The sequence below is a fragment of the Anarhichas minor genome, unplaced genomic scaffold (genome assembly GCF_050575085.1).
Source record: "Anarhichas minor isolate MPS153535 unplaced genomic scaffold, ASM5057508v1 ptg000007l, whole genome shotgun sequence".
NCBI classification, from domain to species: Eukaryota; Metazoa; Chordata; class Actinopteri; order Perciformes; family Anarhichadidae; genus Anarhichas; species Anarhichas minor.
The window spans coordinates 6,420,691-6,446,877 of NW_027466453.1; the positions used below are offsets into that span (position 1 = coordinate 6,420,691).

The following is a 26,187-nucleotide window of genomic DNA, read 5'->3' on the forward strand; positions in this document are numbered from 1 at the left end:
TTTATTGTTCACAGGCACAAAAAGACTGTAGACAAGAGAGACAACACAGACGACCATCGGCCTTTCATTACAAGCTATTAGGTCAAATGTGAAACATATGACCTCCTCTGCATCAACCAATAACTCATTTATTTTAAAATGCAAGTTGATGGTGACTAACTTTGGTAATACCACTGGAATTTAACAGTTCAAACGTTAGTGTTGCATACATATTGAAGTGAGAGTCTCTTGCGTGTCGGCCCCCATGTCTTGTGGGCTTGTGCTGTCTGAGCTGTACTCTACAGAGAGCATTCAGACAGGACTTTGGAGTCTTTCCCTTTTTAAGTCCCACAAAGCACATTTTTCACATGCTTCTGAGGCAGGGGTGAAATGAGAGAAGTCTGGGAGGGAAAAAGAGGGGTACCAAGATAGACAGAGAGAGAGAGAGAGGGGGAGAGAGGGAGAGAGAGAGAGAGGGAGAGAGGGAGAGAGGTGTCGAGGACCAAGTGTTCCTCATGGAGAGGTGCTGGGCTGCAGTGGTAAACATTCTTGGGATAATCAGAGGATTCTTTGAAATCTAATATGTCTATTTCCCCGCAGATATGTGCCAGGTATATGGCAGCACAGCAGAGACAACATGGAGGAATGGAAATCCACGGCTCAACTTCCCAGTCGGGAGTAAAGCGAGTGGGACTAGGACGTCTGGTGAGGGTGGAAGGGAGGCACTTCGATGCAGTTCGACTGGTTGAATTATTTGTAGCTTGCGCTTGGCTGTAGATGAGAAGAGCCGTACACATAAGAGGCAGTGGACTACGGACTACGTACAAACACACCGAGTGCTACATGGCAACAGTGAGACGTAATCTACCTGTTTGGTTCACTGAGCACAGCGGTCAAGCCAGACAATGGAGCAGCAGCTTCCAAATAGCAGAACACAAAAACACACGCAGACACACTCGTGTTGTCATTTCCAACAATAGCGGAGAGGTGTGGGGTCTATTCTCTGCCTCTGATAGACTCTGTCACTATTCAGACCATTGTTTATTAGCCTGGCTGAACAAACTTTAGTCACATTCCACTCAGAAACTCATTAGTCCGAAGAAAGACAATTCTGTTGTTTTTAACCGCCTGACCTATCACCAGACAGAAAAACATTCCTAACAGAGGGAGCGTGAGTTTATTTGTTGTTGCTGTTACAATGCTACGAATGATTCCTCCTAGTTGATCATAGTTTTTGAAACTGTAACCGCCGTATGAGAGCAGTGCAGAGCGGCGGCAGTAAGCTAGCTTCAGATAACAACACGTACAGAGAGAGAGAGTGACTTCATTCTCTGCTCAGGTAGATATTACTCCACTATATCTTTACATGGCAAATAGTTGTTTGCTGGTATATTAACGCTCAGAATGTTAAATACAGCTCCTTTGAAGCAGGAAGAAGATTTGTGCACGCATGTCATCAATGCTATATATTGAATATATGATCTCTTTTGGTGTTTTCCAAAATACATTTACATGTATAAAGAGAGAGTGAGAAGCCGCAGGACTCCACTCCGGTTCTCTACTTTTTATGGCGTCTGTCTGGATACGACTCACCGACGATTCCCAGATCGCCGGCTGCTGTCACACTCATCATGTCCATCCATTGTCCATGCCTCTGACTGTCAACAAGGATTACCTGTTAAGGGTCCCGCGGAAATATAACACAGTATCACTGCTGCTGAACGGTCAATGAAAGGTTTTAAACACTTATCAGGCTCGAGTTATCCCCTAAATATGTACAAGACAGTGGATATTTGCACTGCAGTTTGCACTGTGCACAGCTTTGTTTATGCTAACAGAGCGTAAGTGCTGCACAACAGCACGCTTACCAAGAGTGTAAAATTAGCCTCGTGTTGTTGGGTGTTGCCTTTCGGTCAATGAAAGGGGAGAGAAAGCCGTTGCGGGAGATACGGCGGAAAGTATTTGGCAATGTAATTGATTGCAGATGGCAAAGCCGCCGGGTGGCTTGTTTGGTCCACAGTGGTTCTTTGTGATGGCTGGGCCCGCCACAATCCAACAGGACAGGGCTGTTTTCGGGTGTATGCCTGTGTGTTTATGCTGGCACCTGTAATATCACAGTGCTGAGCTCTGCAACCGCGCAGGAATCCAGACACACGAGGGGGGGGGGAGCAGGGTTTCAGCCACAGAGGGGGAAACGGTATCAGTGTGAGACTGTGTATGAATCAGTGAAAGAATACAAAATAACACACTGAAACGAAAAATTGGAAAAGGGATAAAAGGTTACGAGAGTGTTTACGACTAATGCGAGTGAGACTAGGTCACTGCAGCAGCAACAAGTAGAGGTGAAACAATGTAGTCTTGGATAAGGGCCAGACTTGTGTGAATGAGTTCAGTTTACAGATTAATAAATACTCATATGTCATCAGTAGCTCATTAAACGGAGTGACGGTGTAGATGAAGCCAGCAGTCAGTCAGTCAGTACGACGCACAGCTGTGCTGCTGCTGGCTGCTTTCCTCTCTGCTCTGCAGCGGGTCGGAACGTTTTGGGTGTCAGTGAGAGGGGCCGGGACAGCATCAGTCAGGTAACCCTATCTGTGGTGAGGAGGCTCCTGGCATCGATGCTATGCGTCTCTCATGACAACACCATCTAAGAACGAGGGCAATGCACGACGCGACAGAGGCTCTTACCTTAAATCATCTCACCACAGCCTCTCTCTCAGTTATACAACGGTCTCTGACGCAGACGCGCACCTACCGCTGCGGGTCAGGACCTGGCTTCGTGGCAGACCGAGAGTGTTGACTGTTGACCACACACGTATAAACACACACAAAGTCACTTAGGTCAGCTTATACATAGGTGGACTGTGGCTAACCTGTGGACCTGGTTAACCTGGATACTCAGAAGTTTCCCCTTCGTGTGTGGAAATAAGTACAACACTCTAAATAAGTGATGCAAAAGAGGTAGGTGAAATAGATGTAGCCTCTGAAATCCATCAACTTGTAATACCTAAAGAATGTGTCTACGGAGGATAAAAATTATTTAAGAAAGCCAAGATTCAGGTTTCCTTCCATAAACCAGTCGCATACATATGCATGACTCCTGACAAACAACAGCTATCCCAATCACCGGCCTGTCCAGGTTGGGTTGGAAACGTGTCTGTGTGTACATGTGGGGAGGAACGTAACCATATATCAGACCTGATGTACGAGCCCCAAACAGAAATATGATTTTATCCTGTATGAACTCCACAGCTGTCTGCCATTAAAGATGCATCTGCGTGTGTGTGTGTGTGTGCGCGTTTGGAGTTCAGTCATGCAACCATGTTGTTTTAACAGGCTTCCCCATTGGTCTGAAAGTCATCTCTTGAACATGTAGCCAGTACGCAGTCCTTTGGAAGACCAGGGAAAAAGTCCCTGACACACACACACACATACACCCATCGACCCTCCACACCTGTCTTGTCACTCAGGCCCTGGGTGTGCCCTTCACTAGCCCTCACTGCCCCAACAAGAGGCCTCATTTCCCAAGGAAGATCTCTTCAGCTCCAGGCCTCACACGCACACACACACACACACACAGAACACAGAACACCCTGGTCCCAGCCCCCTTCAGACTGCACAAAGCCCCCATTGTGCGGCACAATGCTGGCCGCCCCCTCTGCCTTTCCCCTGTACCCTCTGCTCCGTTTCCCCCATAACTCTGTCCCGTCTGCCCGACTCCATCGTTCACTGCTATTCAGTCTTCTTCACCTCCTGTCCTCTCTACGCTCTCTTCTTTATTCTTCAAACTCCACTACCGATCCTGTTGATCGTGTCTGTAGCGGTCTGCCCTCACTTATCCAAGCGTAGCCCTCCCCCCCCCCCCACTATCCCCTTCAATATTAAGGCATTCAACACCCCCCCCCCCCCCCCCCCTGTTTCTCCCAGCATGGCCCTCCCTCTTGTCCCTGTGTTCCAAGTCATTTTCCACTTCTCTGACTGTTGTGTTTCCTCCTATATCCCCTTCTTGCTCTGCTGGTTCGGAGATATTTCATATCTAGGCTGTAGTTCATGTGTTCGATTAAAAGTCTGAATGCAACTCTCTCTGCAGGGCCGTTTGTGTTTTAATACAATTCTGGTCATTTACAACTGTTAAACTCTGTCTCTTCAACAGAAAACAAGCTCAGTGAAATAGCTCCCGACAGCGCAGGACCGCCTTTGTCTCTCCACAAGTAATGGGGATATTATTTAATAAAGTGTAAAATGAATCCCCAAAAAAAACAACTGCTGTTGAATATGGCACAGCAAGCAAATACCAGAACATTTACTGCACCTACAGGTCTGGTTTAAAGATGTCCTCACCGACAGGACCCGTGAAGAACCTTGACCACCAAAACCAGTATTTTGCCCCAATTTCACCTCACGTATTTCTTTCTTAAGCATGTGGTCGAACTGTAGATGTTTGACCACATGCAGCAAGTCCACCTCAGCTTCATGCTTTACACCAGAAACAGGCAGTAGCTCATGTTTTGTCGGTGTGACCCGACGTGTTCAAGCTGTGCATGAATGTGGACTTACACACATCCTTCTCACACTTCTTACAACCACATGCCTGAAGCACTTAAGCAGCGATGCCAGAAAATGTTTGCTCTATCCACACCCTTGTGTGAGAAATGAGTGGCTCTGCCTTCTCTTTATTCCAAACTTCTTTTTTATTTTTATTTTTTTTTTTTAAACATGTTGTGCCTACAGTGCCATCTGTGTTGCTTCAAAATCCTGACCATGGGATGGAGTCGCAAGACTGGCACTAATCTAACCAAATCCCACTGCAGTATGTGCTTTTCTTATCTCTCTTTGTCAAGCTGCAAAACCAAAGTCTGTTAGTCAAATTTCGTCTTGCCGGTTGGAAAAGCGTGCACACAATGCATGTCTGATGGTACACGGTGCCGGTGGTATGTGCAGAGCTATCTCAGGCATTCGCCTACTGAGCAGCTCTGTTAAGGCCCCTGGGCTTTCTTGAGTAAGCTCAGATACAGTAACACTACTGTACAGTGCCACCTGGGTGTAAGTCGGCCTAATCCGTCTTCCTGGGAAACAGCCACATGAGCCAGAAACAGACAACTGACTGATGAAATGAATGAAAACTGCTAAAACACACAAATGCACGGACACAGAGAATCTGGAAATCTGGTGTGGCTAGTTGAGGGGTGAAATAAGAGAAAATGGGGACGCACTGTTTGTCAGTTAAACAGAAGCCTTTCCATGGCAACCCTGGCTGCATCCTGACACGAAGGAGTGATGAGAAGGTGGACATTCCACACACTTGTCCTCCTGTGTTTCCTGATCAAAAGGAGGCAAAAGAAGGAACAAAGCAAACGGAGCCACAGCAAAGCTTCCAGCAGGCCTGCGGTTTTGTATTTTTCATGTTAAGTGAAAGGCGACCAAAATGCCTTCAAGGAGGTGGGGGAATTTTCCCTCTTCAGTGTTTTCCAAGCCAGAACATTCTGGTTGAAAGAAAGAAAGAAAGAAAGAAAGAAAGAAAGAGAGGAAGGAGAAGACGGAGCAAACTAGCGAGCAAAGCAAAGAGAAGGGTGGAAATGAGAGAGGCCAGCTGCTCTAGTCACCGAGAGAAGAAAGGAAGCAATTATCAAACGGTAGGAGATCCGTAATAATTTACAATCGCTGTGGAGAGTTAAACGACGCAGCTTTTCTCACCCTGAACAGGACATTAGCCACACTAAACAGACTGAAGGACGCTCAGTCAACAACACGCACTGAAGTCTCTCACTGCTGCCGCCTCAAACACCGTCACTCACCAAGCGACACCTCTATTTGAGGTCCCAGGGGGGAGGTTATTTTGGTCGCACACACAGATTAGACACACACACACACACACACACAGGTATCGACGGTGACGCACCCCTGCTCGGGGGTTAGGGGTGCTCGGACGACTGCGACGGTGACTCAGCTCGTAGGATTTAAAACTGGAACTGGAACTGGGACGGTGATGACCTCATTCCACAGGCTGCTCGGCTCTCTCCAGCAGTCAGAGAATGAACACCGGCGACAGGGGGGGGGGGGGGAGAAAGGGGGTCGGGGAGAAGAATGGTGGCACAAGAGAGGTGTCCCATATCCAGGCCAACATCTCGCATTGTGATAATAGGGTGAAAGGAGTGCTATATGTGACACGTGGTCCCCGCTCCGGCCCTGCTCACCCCGGGGCTCCAGTCGAAGTCTCAGACCGGAGCCCAGAAAACAGCCTGAGGGCGAGTAATGACAGGGAGCCTCCAGCACACCGGTCAGACACGCAAACTCTGGAGCTTTACAGCTGCGGAGGTCGACCAGACAATCAGTGACAATGTCACATCAAGCCACGGGTAACATCGGCAAAACAGGCTATTTAAAGAATCAAATCCCTGAGAAACAAAAGGGAGAAGCTGAAGCTGTTGTTTTTCGAGGTTTGACAGTGATGGCACACAGCAGAGAGGTTAAAGCTGTCCAAACACTGACAGACTGTGATAACGATTGTGCTTATTACAGCGGTTCTTCTACATCAGACACTCAAACACAATTAGTCAGACCCAAAGTGGGTCACCGTCCTGTTTGTTGCGAGTCTTTACTTTGACAACACGTTCAAATCTTAACAATGCACACACAGCGAGGTGCAGACTAGAGCACGCTTCAATACACGTTACACAACTCTTATATATATATACTGGCTATCTTGCCTTCATCAGGGTGGATGACTTGACTTGTGCTTCTATTATAAACTGTAAACAGACTAAAACTTTGAGTATGAAACAACTGCAGTTTGTGGCATGGACCAGGTTTGCAATGTGTGCACAGGATGAAGAAGACAAGTCTCTCTATATATATATACTGTGCAGCAGGTCCAGTTAATGACAAACAATGCTGACAATGGTTGAACCTGTCGTCTCTCTTCGCCTGCTCATCTGTCTCTCTCTCTGGGTGTGCTTCTCTCTCTTCCCTTTGTACCAGGGCATCAGCTCCCACAGAAAAACCTCTCACCACCCACGCTATCAGGAGCTTTTTAGATCTCACCCTCGCCACCTGCAGCACATTACTCATATCTGAAGCAGAGAGAGATGCTGTCGTCCATCTCAGCGGGCAGCATATGATGATACACCGTGCTTAGACCACCGCTACAGGAGTGCACCAGCATTATAATGTCTCTTCGTGAGCAAACACTAACACGGGATGTAGAGCTGCACAAATCTACTGCTCTTAAAGAACCACGTCGCTCGCTGTGAATTGAACTTGTATCTGAACGTGAACAGAGCCAGAGAGTTACATAAGAATAACACTTGCCAATAATATTGAAAACAAGTTTGGTATGAACAATGCAACTTTACACTTCAGTCCTAAATCCTTTGCGGTGCTGATGATGATGATGAACAGCCTCTAAATAGAATGCAATTACCAATTAACCAAAGGACACCGGTGACACAGCTGGAAACCCCTGTCAGACAAGCGAGTCTTCTACATGGCCCCCTTCGATGAACGCGGACCTCTCAGACGTAATCGATGATGTCACATCCTCTCTGACCTTGTGACCTTTCACACACTGTCTTCACACACTAATCTCCTGGGCTATGCAGCCGAACCCCATGCTGCCTGCAAGTGAGCTAAACTCCCGGCTCAACGAACACACACTTGCGTAAAAAAAACAACTCGCCTCAGTCTCCAGCTTAACTGCACCCGACGGCACCAGTCGAAGTCTGTTTGTGTCTCTCTGGAGATGACGACAACTGAAAGGTTACTTAATACTTCTAATATTTCATGAGGTGGCAGTGTGAAACGCTATAATTCACAACATGGACGATCATCGTGACACAAGATTTTCATAATCCTGTCAATTAAGACCAATAATTTGTAGTGTGGAGCTTTACAGAAGCAAGATAAAAAAAAGGGTCAATCGGAGGAAAACAACTGTCCGTCATACCTTGAAGCATGCAGCGGTACGCCGCCTCAGAGATGGCATAGATGTGTGGCGGCATCTCGTGCCTCTTCTTCCCTCTGTACATCTCAATGATGTTCTCTGAATAGATGGGCAGGTTCTTGTAGGGGTTGATAACCACACAGAATAGGCCCGAGTATGTCTGCAATCAAACATACAAAACAGATTAATACACAGTCAGGAACAAAAGAGAGGCTTGCAGCTCAACATTTGAATATCTATATATTCCAGAAATATAAAAAAACTATATGCCGTGGCTATTCAAATCCTGCTTGAAACAGGCTAAATGAACCAGAACCTGAAGTGGATATCAAGAGAAAACAACTAAAAAGGGAGCATGCAAGTTTCTATCTGTTTAAATCATCAAGTCTGCATACTATCAGTGAAGCAAGGCCCATTTTTTAGGAGCTTACATCATCATAATGGTCATGCAGATACTGTAGATATAGACCAGACTGATTAGAGAGTCAGACTATAAGTGAAACACTGAACAGACTCTCGTCTCCTGTGCAGCAACAATAAGAGTCCTAATAAGAGTGTTCAAATCAAACACGGCACGACACAATGTGAACAAAGAGTGTATGAATATTATGAAGACTCGTGCATTCGTGTAATTAGGAGATTTCTCCCCAGAGAGTGTGTGTGTGGTATGGTAACGCTTCTCGACTACGCTGCAGGCGGTTCTCTCTCATTCTGCAGATGCTGTCGGGGCTTTGCATTCCCTCTACAGACAACACAGAGAAAGAGCTGCTTACTTTAATCATCGGCATGTTAGGCTAATCCTAGAGGCCTGTGCAAAGGCCCATCTTGTACGTACTAACTAGCTACTCAGTGCTTTGCTTATTAAGAGAAAACCTTAAAGGTGCTGAATTCAAAATGAGCAGTAATAGAGCAGCAAACATCTATTCGCTGTGAGAAGATATCGTGGAGGCAGCTGTGGCGGAGGTCAGAGTGACAGACATGTTTGTTTGTTCCGTCTTCTTCTGGGGCCGTGCGTGCGCTCTACAGTGACATGATTTTACGAGGAACACTTGCACTTCAAAGCTAAACTGTTTAAGAAAAGGACAATTAGAAGCATTGTCCGTAAACTGTTCAGCGATGAGGTCAAAAGTCGACTGCCAGCATGGCTCTTGGAGATCACGGAAGGCACATGTTCTCTACGGGCTGCAGTCTGTGATGAACCAGCGAGCCTCTGTTTCAAGGAGCTTTGAGCTTCAAGAGCTGTCTATTCTGCTATCCTCTCCTTGTTACTCCCGCTGCCAAAGACTGGCATCATACCATCACAAAGTCAAAAACAGATGGAATATTTAGATGTCCTGCGGTGATCTGTTCTTATTAAAGCATCAAAGATTGTGACATCTGCTTCGCGATTAAAACTACATCCAAGGCCGAGCGGGGGAGCCCTGCCACGAGTGACTCGGCAGCCATAGATTCACACAGCGGGCCCAGAGAGCAGACGGCGTATTGTAACCGTTAACATAACAGCTCAGGTAGGGCCCTCAGTCAGCACCGAGCAACTGATGCCCGGTACCGCTGACACAGACGAAAAAAAAGAAAAAAAAGAACGCAGACTGAAATGGAGAGTGACGATTCGGCTGACAGAGCTCCCTCAGGTGCCAATCCGGCAGAGAGGCAGCGGTGCAACAAACAGTGAACCACCTTCTCAGCCCTCCTGTAAATTGCTCCCAACCTGAGGGGAGGAGAGAGAGACAGAGACAGAGACAGAGAGCTGAAATTCTAACTCTCCACTCTCTTTTTTCGAGTCCAATGAAACATTTATTTCCCCCTTATCTGGAAACTGGAGCTGCTATAAATAGGGGGTGTGTTCTGTTCTCAGCTGGGGAGGCTGTAGAGAGAGATAGCTGGACCACAGGTCCAATGTGGACCGTCTCAGGCGGGCTAAAGGATTGAAGGGGTCATTGTAGTTTGCTGCATCACGTCTATATGTGTATGATGATGATGATGATGCACGAACCGGCGCAGAGGCGCTTAGTAGCCTCCAGAGTTGAAGTGGAGCGTCAGGGTTTTATTTATTTTCATTGCCAGAGAATTATAATCTCATCTCTAAAAATAACAACAGCGGTTGAATTTGACTTTTACCTTAAGCTAGAGGTCCCTTATTATTCCACCAATCAAATAAAAACAGCCTCAAAATAGAATAATTCAATACTTTCCACATGCTTGTTGTCGGGCTGCTGGCGCTTCCCTTGCAGGAGTTATTGTTAAATCTCCTGCAGGATCAATGCAGCATAAATAACATTTACTACCGCTGTTGCCAGCTAGCAGAGCATACGGCTAACTCCACGTACGCCGCCTGCCAAACCGACGGGCCTGGCCCGGTCCAGGAAAGAGAAGGTGATATTTCCACTGTGAAATCAGACCCAGGGGAGGGGATGCCGTGGCCTAGTAACAGCTGAGCATCACACGGGCAACAGCAGACACAACAGCCGACTCCATCTGCCATCGCTGATCAGTCAGGCAGCGTGCCTATACGTGGAGGCTGGAGACGGGCTCTCTGGGCGCCGTTGATCTGTGTGAGGAGACCTTGACCCCGGTTCACTCTGGTGATTTCATAACGGAGCTTGCGAATACTTCCGCCAGGGCTTTGAAATACGATCAATACCCCGAAATGCGTGGTATTAAATCACAGTGACAGCAGCAGGACACCTGCTGTTCTCCCAGCTTTAACAAGTTGGAAATTCTTGCTTGCTGAATTTTAGAGCGGTTGGGGGCCGTCAAAACGTGTACTGCAGTGCAGTTCATTCAAATGCAGTGTGAATCAGAAGGAGTTTAGATTCGAGTCTTACATGCTTGTGTTTGGCAAACAGAATGTCAAAGGTTACATCGGGGTCCTGGAAACGTCCAGCAGAAGGAGACACCACATGTGGCTTTAATTCAAACATGTAAAAACTCTCTCCGCAGGGTTCTGAGAATGATTGTTGTTTGCCACAAAGTCCATGTCATTATTGTCCAGGACCAGTGAGGCAGGGAAGAGGAGAGAAGCACAGCGAGTGTGGGAACAGGAGAGGAGAGGTGGTGAGGACATGACGGACGCCGAGCAGCAGCAGAGCTGATGTGGGCGGGCCGGCAGGAGACAGACAGACAGACGGACGGACAATCTTTCCGACATGGAAGAATGCTGAGGCTTTCGAGCAGCTGAGGCTTATCCAACGACACAAAGGCCCGCTTGTGGCCCCCGCTGGCGTGGCGTAGCCTGGCGTTGTAGCATTGCTGGTTATTAGCCCTGTGATTCACCACCTCACAGATAGCTGAAGCTGCTACGATTAAATGGGGCTCAACGGGCTGACTTAACAGATGCGGATCACGTTGTGATTCAGACATGAAGTCTTCCCAACCACCTTCAACGAAGAACACAGCCTGGGGGAGCCATTATATTATGTCTGCAGTAGATGTAGCTGAGCTCTGTAAGTCAAATTCACTGGAAAACTTTTAGAGCATGGGGGGGGGGGGGGGGGGTTCTTCTTGTAAGAGCCAGCTGAATAGGGAGATTCTCTTCCTGATAGAAAACCAACCCCGTCGGACACATGTTTTCAATTTCTCTTAGCCAAGGGGTGAATCACGAAGCTCCAAAGCCAGTTCTGAACCACCAAAAGAGAAGAAACGGTGACACTATGGTATTAGAGAGAAGATGAAGAGGAGGGAACTGGGATGGACTTCATCTGAGAGACAGCGGTGAGGTTATTTTATGTCTCGTGAAGAAGATAAATTATAAATTCTACAATTCCCTCTGCAGTCCCCGTCTCAGGTATGAACCAACCCACGTTCTATTCGTGGAAAACATGTCACTAACTGGGTCAGGATCACAACTAGAACATCACAGAGCAGCTCCATCTGTAGTGAAATTGGATTCTGGGGCCGGTGGCAACGCTGCGATACGGAACGCTGCAAACGTTGACTGTGATAAATGCAGATGTGTAATTAAAAAATGAGACACTGAACCGTGTTTGTGTTGGATTACATTTTGGACCACAGATGCCAGAGCTTTACCGAACTACTCCACAAGCTGAATACATTTAAAAACGTTGGTCTTGTACTGACATGTGTATGGGGGGGACTGAGCTTTTAAAACACTGATTTACCGTATGGTTGTCTTGTGATCTGGGTTGTAGCAACTGGCTCAGTCAACTGATGGTCAACTTGTAGACAGTGACAACGCTTCAGCACGTAAACAGCATTTTCATATGTATCTGAATTAGTGTGTATCGAAAATTTCAAGGCTTAAAGATGCTGCATTTGGGGCAAAACAGTGTTTAGTTTTCAACAGTCGGACTGTCACGAAAGAGAGAGAGAGAGAGAGAGAGAGAGAGAGAGAGAGAGAGAGAGAGAGAGAGAGAGAGAGAGAGAGAGATCAAGACATCTCTGGGATCACACACGGTCCACCGGTCGGGGCACAGAGCAGGACAAACAAACAGAGAGCAGTAGTGTTTATGGCAGAGGCCTGCCTCTGGCTTAGGTGAGGGAGAAGCTGTGTGTGTGGGGGGGGGGGGGGGGTAATGGTCTGTAACCCAGAGGCACTAAAGACAGACGATCAAGTGGAGGTGAAAGTCTGGCAATGGTTAAAAGACAAGCAAGGTCTGTCACGCATGCTGCGTGGTCATGTGTTTGGTCGGGATTCGTACAGAACAGCAGAAAGCTCAATGCCCTCTCTGTCCCCTGACAAATAACTAATATCAGATCTCAATTTTGACACAAGAGTGCCAAAGACAGACGGCTAAAAGTTAAGACTAGTGGGCACACAAGCAGAAATACTGCCCATCATTTTTTTTTTTTATTATAACAACTAGGGGTGAAATTCAATCTACAGCTGTGAGAGGATCTGTGAGTTTTTAAGGTTAATCATTAACCCTGTGTGGAGAGCAGAAACCGTTACAGAAGACGCTCTTTGAAGGATCCAGGTCTAAGTCACTCACGTATATGAGCCCAGAGTAGTAGCGGTCCTTCAGGTTGTGCAGCACCGACGCCTCGTTCAGACAGGTGAGCTCGGCCATGTCCTCCACCTTGCTGAACTTGGGCGGGTTCATCTTCTGGATGTCGTCCTTGTTGACCACCGCCTTCTTGCCGTTCTCGGCCAGCTCCAGCAGCACCTCGTCGCCGCGCTCCTCCCGGATGCTGGCCGCCTCGAAGCCATTGCGCTCCGAGGGTATCCACACCAGCTTCTTGGCCGTCCAGTCGGCCTGCGTGGCTGGGTTGTAAACCACAGCCCGGTCCACGAACAGGTACCGCTCCGGGTCCTCTTGCCCACTCCGATGAGACATCTTACCTGGGCTTTACCAGAGCAATGTGGCCACCTGGAACAGACAGGGGTGCAGGGATTGGTACACCTTAGACATCACAGGTAGGATATGAAACATCAGAAACACCTCATGCGCCCTTTATCACTCTTTGTGCACTTATGATTTCCTTTTGTAACGACACTCTATTATACATATTTAACAACTGTATTACAGACACATTACAGACAGATCATTCTGTGTGATAGAAGGCATGAATTTATATAATAAAACTCCTGGAGTAACAAAGTAGCAAATGCACAGGACACAGTGCATCCAGTTCAGAGCATGACTGGTGATAGACGGTGGCACAAGTTAAAAGTTAGACTGCACTCTAGGTGTGGGTGTAGGTCTGACGGTCCAATGCGCATAGTGCGTAGGCTTCACCGCTCTCGCAGCAGATGCAGCGGGAGGGAGCGACGTCGTGAATGGCACCTCACCACGTCTTCTTCCAGAGAGCTTGCGGTACAGAAAATAAACCACCGTAGTTCAGATAGGCTACAACCTGCGCGCGCCTGTACAGACGGAGCTTATTTAGCGGATAAAAGCACAAAGCACAGAAACAGAAACCCGCAGTGTGGGGGTTAAGTCGCTCCTGTGGTCCGGTTTACCAATATTAGGCTAATATCTGCGGTATTTTAAGCTGAACCTGCGCAACTGACATAGCGTTAGCAAACTAATGTAACGTTAGCCAAACTAGTGACGTTAACCGGAATGCGCACGACACGGTACATTATGTTATAACGGCAAATAACGTCAGCTAAAAGTCCAGTTATCACCGGCAGAACGACCGTTATGATAAACAAAAACAATTAACTTCAGTCCTTTAAAAATATATATATATTAATACTATCTGCAGCAATGTTTAACACAAATAAAAGTGTGACGTTACTCATTAAACTATAGCTTAACGCAGCTAAATAGCACTTATTCTGTTATCTATTAAAGAGTTTCAGTCTTACCTAACATAGGTGGGGAAAGCGGTCAGCAAGGTTCCTCACATTTAAAAGTAGAGTCTTAGTTAATGTTTCCTAAATAATGACTACCGTTATAGTCAAAACTTAGTTTCTAGGGTAACCCACATCACCCCCACCGCAGCTTCATAACAGTTAATGTACCTGGTGTGTGTGTGTGTGTGTGTCGTTAGTCAGCGAAGCAGCAGTCCGATCCTGTTCACCAAGCAGTCAGATCTCTCCTCCGGACGACGACGATGCGACCCCCGTGTGCGACTAGCTGCTCCACAACTGAATGAACCGCAGGCACGTAACAGGGGCTCCGGTATGCGCCACATGCACAGTGTGCTGCCTCCACACAGAGCTACTGCCTCCACACTGGGGCCCCTCCTCACCGGAGCGGACTCGGACAGTTGCTTGCTCCCGCCTACAACGGACTGAGCTCACATAGAGACGGACCGAGCAGATCAATACGCCACACTGACTGCCTCCGAGATGACTCACTGGAGCAGAAATGTGGATCGGTGTGTGTGTGTCACGGTCTCTTTTAACTCACGAATTAAAACACGTTGATGACGAATTGGACGAGGACATTGTGCTTTAGTAAAAGCTTTTTCAAAAAAAAAAAAATCTATCCCAAAAATATCTATGAATTGCACACACCCACTGGATGCAGCGCAGAGACAATTGGGCTTTCACTTTGCGGTCCCCCGGTCCCCCCCCCCCCTCCTCTCCGTCATTGGCTGAGAGAAACCAACCCTCCGATCTGTAAACCAATGACATGCATGCAATGATGATCGATATTGCAACTGTTGCTTACCTGCATTACAAGTAAGTTTAAAAAAATACGTACCTCACACGTTTTCATTCTCAACAAAATGTCATTTAACAATTTAAAAAAAACCTTTGTTAAAAAAGTCTGGCAATCGTACACCACTCTACCACAAACAAAAGCTTTGGTTTTTACACTGGCATTTTATTACAAATGGGAAAATCTCAGAGGGGCAGGAGAAGCATGTAATTAAATAGCTGGTATACCAAATGCTGGGAAATATGTTGACGTCATGAAGTTTTACATCCAAAAACAAGAAAGGCATTGTATTGTTATGTACAATCAGTTTATGGAGGAGGCTTCAGTGTCCTCCTCTCCAGGCTGCTCCACCTCTCTTCTTCATCCCCCCTCCATCTCCTCCCCCTCCTCCTCTCCCTCCTCCTCCTCTCCCCCCTCCTCCTCTGCCTCCCCCTCCTCCTCTCCCTCCTCCTCCATCTCCTCCTCTCACTTTCTTCCTCACACCGCTTGCTTGTTCTGTGTCATCCTGGTCTGCATCTCCTCCTCTGGGCCTTTTCCTTTTCTCACCTTGCTCCTTCATTTCCTGAGGAAGACAGTTTTTTTTCAATATACAATCCAGATATGACATCCATCTTTCAGTGGTTCCCAATCCTCCCCTGACGACTCACCAGCCTGGCAAACCTCTGGGCCTCGCTCACCCTCTCCACCAACATCATCACCTCATCCTCCTGGGTAGGGAAGGCAGGAAGCTTCTTCCCAATCAGGCTTTCGATCCGCTGGAAAAGCTCCACGTCATATCTGAGGGAACACAACGTGTCAGTTTGATCCAGTCGTTTTTTTTTTTTTGCAACGCATTCGAAAAACAACAGCGGAGAACACGTTCTTACTGAGTGACAAAAGTGATGGATTTCCCAGCTCGGCCTGCTCTGGCTGTTCGTCCGACTCTATGGATGTAGTCCTATGAGGGCAGACAGATCCGATCAAAATCCACTCAAACTCATGAAACCATCAAACAAACTGGCAGTGCTGAACACCAGCGCCTACGCACCTTGGAGTGGGTGGGGATGTCGTAGTTGATGACGCAGTCGACATGAGGAATGTCCAGTCCTCTGGACGCCACGTCCGTCGCCAGCAGCACCGACCGAGACTTAGACTTGAACTTGTTCAGCGCTCCAAGACGTTTGTTCTGAGCAACAGATGGAGGAAGATCCAGAGAGTAAATTTGGCTTTTCCTTTAAAAGGCTCATTGCAGCATGTGAGAGTATAAATATGCACCATATAAATAATGTAGAAACGTTGCCTTATGGTTTGGCTGTACCAGCATGCACACACACTCTGTGCTCTCATGTCAGATTTGGTAAAGTTTGTAAAGTTGCATTACTGTACGGCACCAAACCAGAAGAGGGCGCTGTTCTACCAGCCTAAAGAGAGCCAAAGCTACTCGACATTCACACAATGGCTGTAAAAAGGATGAGTAAAGGGCCGGTGTTTGTCCTCGTCAGAAAAGATCTCTACTGTGACAGATAATGTAAATGTAGTTTAACAACTGCTTCGAACATGACTCATCAGCTTATGGTAGACCTGATGATCTGTTGATGTTTAGGTTACACAAAGACTCTTCATCCCTAAAAAAACAATTCTTGATTCATCGTCTATAGAATGTCAGCTTGAACAAAACAAACCAACATGTTTGATAAGCCATCAAAATAGTTTCATTTTCTATCGATTGACTAATCGATTCATCAATTAAACATTGTAAAAGACTTCTACTGTATGCTGCGAGCAGTGCAGAGGACAGCTCTCCACTAGTGTTGGCAACTAGTGAATGAACGATTGCGTTTGGAAGAAGAAAAGACTCGGCAACATTCTTCAAGCTTCATCAAACAGCGAGAAGCAGAGCATGCAAAAAAGGTACTTGTGCAACACCGTCCTTCTGTTGTCAAACCATTGCATTACATCATCATCGATGACAAATGTTTGCATGGATTGGTCTGAGTTATGAAAAAAGGCTGTGTGTGTGTGTTTGAAGGTCTACCTGACTCATCTGGCCGTGAAGAGGGATGGCAGTGATGCCGAGGTTCCTTAACAACAGCGCCACCCGCTGGGCATTGTTACACGTGCTGCAGAAAATCATGAATGCGTTGCCGGCCAGCTCGTTCAGGATGGACACCAGGTAACAGTCCTGCCAGAGAACACACACACAATTATAACGGGAGTGTGACGTTCAGCGGATGCCCAGCATGTGGAATGGGGTGTCAGACATTAAAACATGAAAGCAGAATGTGCCGTACCTTGTACTTCGATGGTATGAAGACGTAATACTGCTGTAGTTTCTCTACGGTAGAGTACTTGGTGGACACCATACACTTCACAGGATCTTTCAGAGCTGCTCTCTGTAGCTTCTGGACCTGTAGCCAAATGAAAGAATGTCAGTGAAAGAGAAAAGCGAAGTCGGCTCCACAAGTGGTGGTCTGCACATTAGTTTTCAGCACGGTAAACACTAGGGGTCACATGCTGCTCAGTATTGATCAGTGTTTATTTCTACCTTTTTGGTCATGGTGGCAGAGAACAAGTAGGTGCGCCGATCTCTGGGAATCACCTTTAAGATTTTATCCACCTGACAAAAGAAAGAAAACAGGCTTTAAGGAACTTTAAATACCGACTCGGGGTTGAATGGATGTTTGACAGACTTAATGTAATTCCCTCCAGGCGTTCCTGAGATATTGCATTCACGAGAATGGGCGGACGGACAGGAAAACATACTGCATAATTACAATGCCTCATAGTGTCACACTGCAGGGGGAAACAGTAGCACAGACATCAATAACTCACCTCAGTCTCAAAGTCCATGTTGAGGATTCTGTCTGCTTCGTCCATGACCAGGAACTTCAGCGCTCGTAGGGAGAAGCCCTTTGTGTTCTCCATGTGGTCGATCAACCGACCAGGTGTGGCTGTAACATATTTGGTTCACTTCATCACATTGATGCTAAAACAAAAAAAATCGGTTTAAATTGTGATGCGATACAGCTTAAGACTGTTTGATTTTTGATCTTACCAATAACTATGTGCGGTTTTTTAGCCAACACCAGTGACTGGGACATCATGTCGATTCCTCCGACTATGACAGCTGCAACAGAAAAGAAGCTTTAGGAACAGAACCACAGAAAGTGATCGGCCTCATTGCAAAACCGGTCATTAACCGCGAATGGACACTCACCACACTTAACACCGATGCTGGAGCCCAGGGCCTCAAACTGCTCGGCGATCTGAAAGGCCAGCTCCCTGGTGGGGGTGAGGACGAGGGTGTGGAGCCTCTGGGGCGAACCCAGCAGGGACTGCAGGATGGGCAGAGCGAAGGCACCCGTCTTTCCGGAACCAGTCTCCGCCAGGCCGATGATGTCTTTCCCTGCAGGTACAGACAGATGTTATAGAAGTTATGTGTATTGAGCGGTGGAAGAAAACAACCTAAGCACAATTTAGTGATATACTAGGTACTGTTGCTCTTATGTAACAGATCTGAATGCTTCTTCCACCACTGGTTTTGAGGGTAAGCATGTTTGAAAACACACACACACACACACACACACACACACACACACAAAGTGGCACTGGCAGCAGCCTCTCCTGATGGAGACCGTAGACAGAAAGAGGCTCTGGGATCACTCACCTTGCAGGGCTAGAGGTATAGCTTCTATCTGGATCTTTGTTGGCGTCTTCCATCCTAGCTGTTCACACGACTCACAGAGAACCTCGGTAACACCCTGGTGGACGGAGAAGACACAGAGCAGAGACCGTTGAAAGTTGCCGACAATGTTTTGCTACCAAATCACAGCGTCGTCAGATAACAGGTATTTAATTAAAATACAAGTGCAGCTGCTACTAGCTTAGTTTAGCTAGCTCAATGCTGCTGCTTGTTTTTGTTGATAAAATGGCGTCTCTGCGAGGTGAACCTACCAAATCCTTGAAGGTCTTCACTGCCTCCTTGTTTTCGCCGCTGTCAACATCCTCGCTCCTCGAAATTTGGAGTGTTTCGTCTGTGTTTGGCTTCACGCTTTCCACAGCGTCGTCCGCCATGCTTTTAGTCCCAACGTGTTGTCAGCCCCGGAATGCGCAGATGCGAAAAATCGAGCTGAAGCCGCACTGGATGATGGGATTTGTTGTTCTTACACGCACACACTTAAGGCGCCACAAAATCATTAGGAATATTAAATTACTGACTGGTGGAATTTAGGGAAATCTTTCCCAGATATACAGCATCCAGACAATAATTGCTAAAATATGTGTAATTATGTTATCCATGTGTTGCATGTATTGTCTCCTGTATCATGTCACACTGAAGGATGAGGTAAAAAGTATTTATTTCGCTGCAGATCAAATCGTTTCAGACATGTATTTTGTCGGTGGTTGACAAACGTTCCACACCTTTATTTCGATGTCCAACATGTTTCGGAGATAAAATAACAATCATACAAAATGCTTTTTCTGGTCATGGCAAAACACAAACAGTTGGCCGGAAGAAAATGCCAGTTGTAAGAAAAAAAATGGACTGAAAATGGAGGACAAAAAGCACAGGTAGTCTCCGGCAGACAATGTTTTCATAGCAGAGAATAGTGTTCTTTTTATGAGTCGGGCCTTAATAGCAACCAATTTAAAAAAAAATGACAATTTCATGTATAATCAGATTTCTTACTAAACGAATTCACATTCGTTTTGATACAACAAATTACAAATCCAAATCAAATGAAGATGGAGACCAGTGCTGAGTGTAGCAGACTTTCCTTGGTTTACTGAAAATAAACTAATCTAGCTGACTGCCTTGAAGACAGCTACCTCTAGCACTCTGCACAGAAAACAAATACACCTTTGAACCCCACTGAACATCCACCACAAATACCCTCCCGAGTCTCAGAGAAGTCCCTCCATCTCCCTCATAAAGGCTTCATACATCTGGTCTTTAGTCTTCATGTTGGACTGAGACACAGCACCCATCTGGACTTGCTGGACAAAGCCCATCGAAGCAGCCGTTGCCTGCTGTTTCTGCCCATGTCCACCTCCCATGCCGTCATCTCCCCTCCTTCCTCCGTGACCTCTTTTGTCATGATGCCCAGCTCCTGCCCCGGGCATCCCTCCGCTCTTGTCCCTGCGCACCCTCAGCGCCGTGGGCACGAAGCGGGTGACCTCTGTCTTCGGATTGATAATCTGAGGTTTGGCGGAGATGGTGGCTCCGCCGGAGCCGGCACCCGCGGCCAGGTTGCCTCCGGCTGCTGCGACCGAGGTGATGTTGGGTCGCTTTTCGATGGTGGCCGCGTGGTGGTGCCCGGGGGGATTGCCGCCCGTCGGAGCGCCAGCTGTACCTGGGGGGGGAGGCATCTGCATGCCGCCCGGTCGCATGGGCATAGGCATGGGCATGGAAGGGGGCGGCATGTTGCCCTGTGAACCATCCGGGTTGGATCCTGAGCCTTTTTGTCGCTGGACAATGTTGGGAGGAGCACTGAGCACGTTGGCGTTGAGAGGTGGAGGAAAGAGGGCGAGTGGTGGGGCAAGTGGACGCGGGGGCCCTCCTGCTCTTGGGGGAGGAGGCGGGATACCTGCAAAAAGACACAGTGTATTTTAATGAGAAATGTTTGACATTCCTCTTCGCCACTCCACATATTTTAAACATAAAGTATGCTTATATAGTATATTTAATGATGTATAGAAGTATATTTTTACTGCCTCAGTTTGAGTTTCACTGCAGCTGAGCTGTGATGGCATATAAAATAACTAAAATATTTTCTTGTGTCACGTTTATTCAGCATGTGTTCATGCACACACAAGAACATATAGAGCATATACACACACTCAGTTTACATTTGGATTTAAAGTACTACACAAATGTGCATGCACCACACACACAGATGTGTGCCTTCATACACATGTGCCTACCTGGTGGTGCAGGGAGTGGGAGTCTGGGAGGGGGTCCTCGTGGCGGGGGGCCCGGTGGGAGGCCAGGAGGGGGGCCTGGTGGGGGGCCCGGGGGCCGACCTGGCGGAGGTCCAGGAGGCAGAAGACGAGGCATCGGACCTCTCAGGCCTCCAGGCATACCAGGAGGCCTCAGGAACGGAGGAGCACCTAAAGACAGAATATATCATCTAAAACAGGGTTTCCCAAACTTTTTTTCTCGGACCCACTTTTTAAAAATGACAAACCGCTGTGACCCAATTCACTACAGGCCTTATCTTGAAATCCTGAGAACAAACAGTTCTGACCATTTGTTCTGCCATTTACCCATCCCGTTATAACATCTTGAAAAGGCAAACCAAGCATTTTAAAGAGATATACGTTTGATCAATAAAAGAAATTGTTTTATGCATTTGTTATTGAAAACGTATACGCATGTTAAATAATTCATAAATGAGACCAAATAAATGCATTTAAGCCGAGTTGTCATTCTTTTCATTTAGTCTCATCGGTAAAACAAACAGAATGTTCACTAGCCTTTAATATTAGATTCAAAGTTATAAGAAGGCTACAACTATCAGAACAATACAAACATTCTATCCATCCATCAAATCCATCCAACCAGTCCAGTTGCAGAGACCTTGAGGTGTTGGCGATATGACCTGAAATTTGATCTCACTATTGAGTTTTTGTTGTGGTGAGGAACTGATGTCACGGTATTCCAAAAATATAAAGGTTACTCCACTCAAAACATGATTCTAACTCGTTTCACTCTATTGTCAATCTAAGGAAACATATCTTAAAATATTGGCTCTGAATAAGAATGAAAATGAGTAAGTACAGAATTACATGTGTTTTGTGAGGAGCAGCCTGCCCCATCATGTGAATCATTGAGGGTTAGCAGCCTAGGAACATTATTTTTACAATTAACACTTAAAATGATGAAGACACTTGCAAATTACAAAGTAGTACTTTGGTGACTCAGCGGGCGACTCATCTAGAGATTCAGCGTGCGTCGCCTTTTTTTTGGTGTGACATGCATGGTACAGAAACAATAGTGAAAATGATCTGTCTGTGTGGAGACCACACGCGTACGAGCTGCAGCAGTTCACCGGCTGCAGCCGTGCTGCTCACGCAGGCTGTGAGGTTGAAGAGAAGCAAAGGCGCTAGCCTGTACGTAACCATAGACAGCATAAAAATGTGTACGTTTATCAAAATACATGTCTCAGCCAAATGTGACACCGGTGACGTTGATGAAACAAATCCAAATCAGTTCATCCTTTAGTCCAAGTGGACTTTGTGCCAAATTTGTAAAAATCATTCCTGAGATATTGCATTCCCGAGAATGGGACGGAAAACCTAACCGAAAACCTAACCCGAGGTGGATGCATAACATTTTTTTAAAATTCTGATTTATTCTGGTATCGAGTTCAGAGCTGGAGCATAGTTTTCCGTTGCAACTAACCTGGTGGTGGACCTGGAGGCGGGCCAGAGGGTGGACCGGGAGGCCTCATGGGGGGAGCTGGGGGTGGACCCAGTGGTGGAGGCCCAGTCATTGGTGGACCTTGCAGGTGTGGAGGCCCTTGCTGTCCCACCGGTCCAGCAGGAGGGGGTAGACGCGGATTAGCCAGGAGGTGGGGCGGGTTTTCCCCGGGTGGTCCCCTGTCCTCGATGTCTGAGCCGCCCGATTCATCCGTGTATTCCTCCTCCACCTCTTCCTCCTCTTCATCTTCAGGAACTGCCTGACCTGGAGACAAAAAATTAAAAAATACAGCACCATGTCATCAGAAATAGAAATTAAAGTATGCTAGCTTAGCAAGTATGGAGCAAAGACACTGGAATACTACAGTACCTGCCATCCTCAACATCATAGCCTGCAGCGGGGTAATGGCCTTGGTCTTCTTCACCACCCTCTTCTTCTTCTTCTTCCCTTCACGGAGTGCCTCTGGAGGCATGTCAGCGAATCGTACACTGCGACCTAAAGTAATTAAACGTAGTTAAAAGTAAGTCATCAAAATATGAATAAGTTGAGAACTTAAAGCAAAAACACAATAAAGCAATTTCTAAACACTCACCAGCATGTCTTTCATTTCTGTCTCTGTCCTCCTCCCTCTCCCTCTCATCATCGGGCCGGTCCACACTCATCCTCAAGTCTCCGTCTCCTCCTTCCTCTCTCTCGTCTTCGCTGTCCTCCTCGGAGTCGCTTTCGTCGTCGTCCACGTCGTCCCGATCTCTGTCACTCTCACTGCCGCTGTCCCGATCTCTTCCCAACTCCATCGGAGAGTCCTTTTCTAAACCAGGAATGGAAGGTTCTGTTCAAGAAAAAAAAGAAAAATTAGGAATTCAATTCAATTAACGGAAAATTAGCATTCAGAAATGTAGTCATTATGGGTTTGTGCGTTACCTGTGTCTGTGCCATAAGCTCGTCGAGCAGGAATGCCGTACAGTGCCAGAACCTGTGGGGGTGGGGGCCCGGGTGGGGGTCCAGGGGGCTTCTTCCCTGGAGGTAAGCGTGGCACACCTGGCACTGTTGCCAAAATCGGTCCAGAAGATGCCGACAGAGGTCCTTTACTGAGAGATGCATAAAACAGAATTCGCACAAAAAAAGAATTACCTCAGTGGCGGAGCAATACTCAGCAGTGTTACTTAAACTCATTGGTTTGTGGACTGCTGTTTTGAAGCCTTGAGTTTGGCGATTTAGCCGTCGCCATCTTGGATTACAGCTAGCACCATGTTGGTTTTTTTTGCAACCAATGAACGGTCTTTATGGTCTATTTGACTCTAAATGGATCATAATCTACTAAATGAACATCATGCTGTATTGAAGAAGACTTGAAACTAGAGAGTGAGACCATAAACTCATGTTCACAATGTTTACTGAGGTAATAAATCAAGAGAGAAGTAGAGTAATTTTGTCATAGACTTCTATACAACCAGACTTCTTTTTGCAACCAGGGGAGTCGCCCCCTGCTGGTCAAGAGAGATAATGCAAGTTTTAAGACGGTTCCGCGTTGGCTTCACTCGGCAGAAGCAGAAGTTTGTCGCCTGGTATGCACATGTTAATAATTACCCAAAAGAGACGTTTTTCTTCAGTATGGAGGGGGGCTGAGCTCCCGGTAGTGGGATGTCCTGGATGTGGATATTGGAGGGTGCATGAGGCATATCTGGTAAAGGGATACTGTCAACCTCCACTGACTCTGCATTCTGAAAAAGAGGACACAAAACACATGATAGTAAATAGAGTCACCACAAAGCCTAAGCAATGTAAAGAAACCAGAAGATGAAGTGTTGGGGCTCAACAAACTGTGTACAAATTCCCGCAAATGAAACAAAAGACACAAACGTGCTCCTCAATGAGTCAAGATTGATTAAAAACAAATTTTTCCAATCCAAACAAATATACATAAACACACCTTGACTGAATCAAAATAGAGAGCCAGCTGCCCTCGCTTGGTCTCATAGTCCAACTCAAGTTTGCGTAGCTCCTTGTAGGTTTCGGGATTCTCTCTCTCGTAGAGACGGACAATGCGCTCAAATGTCTCGCGTAGCTTCTTCCTCTTGTCCCGCAGCACTTTCTCATTCAGCAAGGGCTGCTGGACTGGGTTGAACTCTGTTGAAGGCGTTACAGAAAAGCTTCATATTTTAACAAAAGCAGCAGCTTTAGGTTGAAATAGTCCAAAAAGCCTTAAATAAAAAATATGAACATCTTATAAAAGTAACTAACTTTATATTTAGGGACAGTAAACCTATGTACAGACATACAAAAGGCAGTTTGACAGAAACAGACACATTCAGCCCCCTCACCCATCTCATCCAGCTTCTCCATGTCTCTAATGATCTGTCTGGGGTCCTTCATCTTCAGCACAGCAGCTCTCACCATCATCCGCTGCTTCTTGTTCTATCACAGTTATTAACAAATGAAGCCACATGTTATTAACACAATAATAACACCAGAGAGAGTACATTGAAAAGTGAACATGTTTAAAGACCACTCGTACCTTTTTTAACTCCCTTTTCCTGGCCTCCTTTCCTGTAAGAGAGGTGGAGAACAAGGGTACACTAGTTATTGTTCTGGCACTTGAAAACAATGAGTTGATCATTCTTCAGGTGTTATCCAGCAGGCCGGTACGGAGGAACCAGCTGCTGGTTATGGTCGGTACTTACTGGCCTGGTCGGTGGGGTTCATGAACTTCCCACTCTTGGTGGAGGAGGTTGAACGTCTCCCCATCGTGCCGGTGCTTCTCTTTCACCCTGCACAGTTATGACATGTAAAAAATGAAATTAACCATCTGTATCCGCTGAGTATTCACATCTTCACCTCATATTTTGGATTTCACAATCAACTCAAAGATGTCTCTGGCAGATGTTTCACAGCATCTTTGAGAGGATGGTCCGTTACGTTAAATTTCGTTTACTACTACTAACTAATGACATGCTTGTTACCTCTGCATACATTACATTTAAAAAGTATTATTAGTAAAACTGTAGGTAAATGTAAATATAACATTAGGAAAAATAAACATTGTAACGTTGCGCTATGTTGAATAATGTTAATAGTGATGTTAGCGAACGTTAGTTAAACAACGTAACTATAAATAACTAACGTACAAGCGAAGACAATCTAACGTCTCTCTCTCTGTGAGTTAGATACAACGTATTCAAACACAGCGGGTGTTTTAAGTGGCTATCGAACATAATAAAGCCGGTTAAACTACATATATAACAGTTATATCTTCTCATGGCGGCCCATGCAGCATTTTGCTGGCAAATGCTAACGTTAGGCTAACTGTTGACGTTAGCTCGCACTTGTAGCTAGGGCCGCGTTAGCAACGACAGCAGCGAAGGAGGAGCGAAATTTGAATTTTACCTTTTATTCCAGAAAAGTCCGTAGAGCGTTAACGCCCCACACGCGCACCTTTGCGTACCAAAAAGTAAAGTAAAACGTGTTGTGTAACGTTACGCTGTGAAAGAGAAATCCAAAGCTTTCAGGAATGAATGCATGCACGGACTGCTTTAGCCAGTCGCCATGTTTACTGCCGCGAGCACGAGCGGAAGAGGCTAATTTGACGTCATCAAAAAGGTCGCCGTGGTTTTCTTTTTCTTCAGATGAATATACATGTTATATGATTATACTAAACATTGTAATACCATGTATCTATACATGAAACAACAAAATAGAAAACAATACATTTATATTAAAAATATAGAACTGCACGAGAGAGATGTAAACATAAAAAAATAATACACCTTTTAGTGTGTGTCCGATCACTTGAGAAG

At 46.4% G+C, this 26,187-nt stretch overlaps 3 protein-coding genes across 4 annotated transcripts in view; all 3 read right to left on the reverse strand.

The window, feature by feature from the left end:
- LOC142941796 (myosin-10-like) overlaps positions 1-14,877 on the reverse strand; it is a 47,420-nt gene extending 32,543 nt beyond the window's left edge. Inside the window, exons 1-3 of the mRNA XM_076083889.1 lie at positions 14,346-14,877; positions 12,868-13,245; positions 7,922-8,078 (exon numbers count right to left, since the gene is read on the reverse strand). Of these exons, the coding sequence (XP_075940004.1) occupies positions 7,922-8,078; positions 12,868-13,212 (502 nt within the window). The 5' untranslated portion in view covers positions 13,213-13,245; positions 14,346-14,877. The remainder of the gene's footprint in view (positions 1-7,921; positions 8,079-12,867; positions 13,246-14,345) is intronic.
- Positions 14,878-15,135: 258 nt separating this feature from the next.
- On the reverse strand, positions 15,136-19,081 carry ddx47 (DEAD (Asp-Glu-Ala-Asp) box polypeptide 47). Its single transcript, XM_076083901.1, has 12 exons — positions 18,925-19,081; positions 18,638-18,731; positions 18,188-18,376; positions 18,026-18,097; positions 17,803-17,921; positions 17,516-17,587; positions 17,262-17,378; positions 17,006-17,152; positions 16,019-16,156; positions 15,858-15,928; positions 15,639-15,768; positions 15,136-15,553 (listed from the first exon to the last, which is right to left on the reverse strand). The coding sequence occupies exons 1-12, from the start codon at positions 19,042-19,044 to the stop codon at positions 15,314-15,316; spliced, it is 1,509 nt and encodes a 502-aa protein (XP_075940016.1). The 5' UTR covers positions 19,045-19,081; the 3' UTR covers positions 15,136-15,313.
- A 230-nt stretch (positions 19,082-19,311) lies between these two features.
- wbp11 (WW domain binding protein 11) lies at positions 19,312-25,947 on the reverse strand. Of its 2 annotated transcripts, none has more exons than XM_076083913.1 (12): positions 25,778-25,947; positions 25,075-25,161; positions 24,909-24,940; positions 24,715-24,808; positions 24,324-24,520; positions 23,981-24,114; positions 23,315-23,481; positions 22,986-23,222; positions 22,763-22,888; positions 22,376-22,657; positions 20,896-21,081; positions 19,312-20,558 (listed from the first exon to the last, which is right to left on the reverse strand). In XM_076083913.1, exons 2-12 carry the CDS (start codon positions 25,136-25,138, stop codon positions 19,876-19,878), a joined length of 2,202 nt encoding a protein of 733 aa, XP_075940028.1. In that variant the 5' UTR covers positions 25,139-25,161; positions 25,778-25,947; the 3' UTR covers positions 19,312-19,875. The 2 variants fall into 2 exon arrangements, with proteins under 2 accessions (XP_075940028.1, XP_075940036.1); XM_076083921.1 differs by lacking the exon at positions 25,778-25,947 and adding an exon at positions 25,519-25,701.
- Positions 25,948-26,187: the final 240 nt, after the last annotated feature.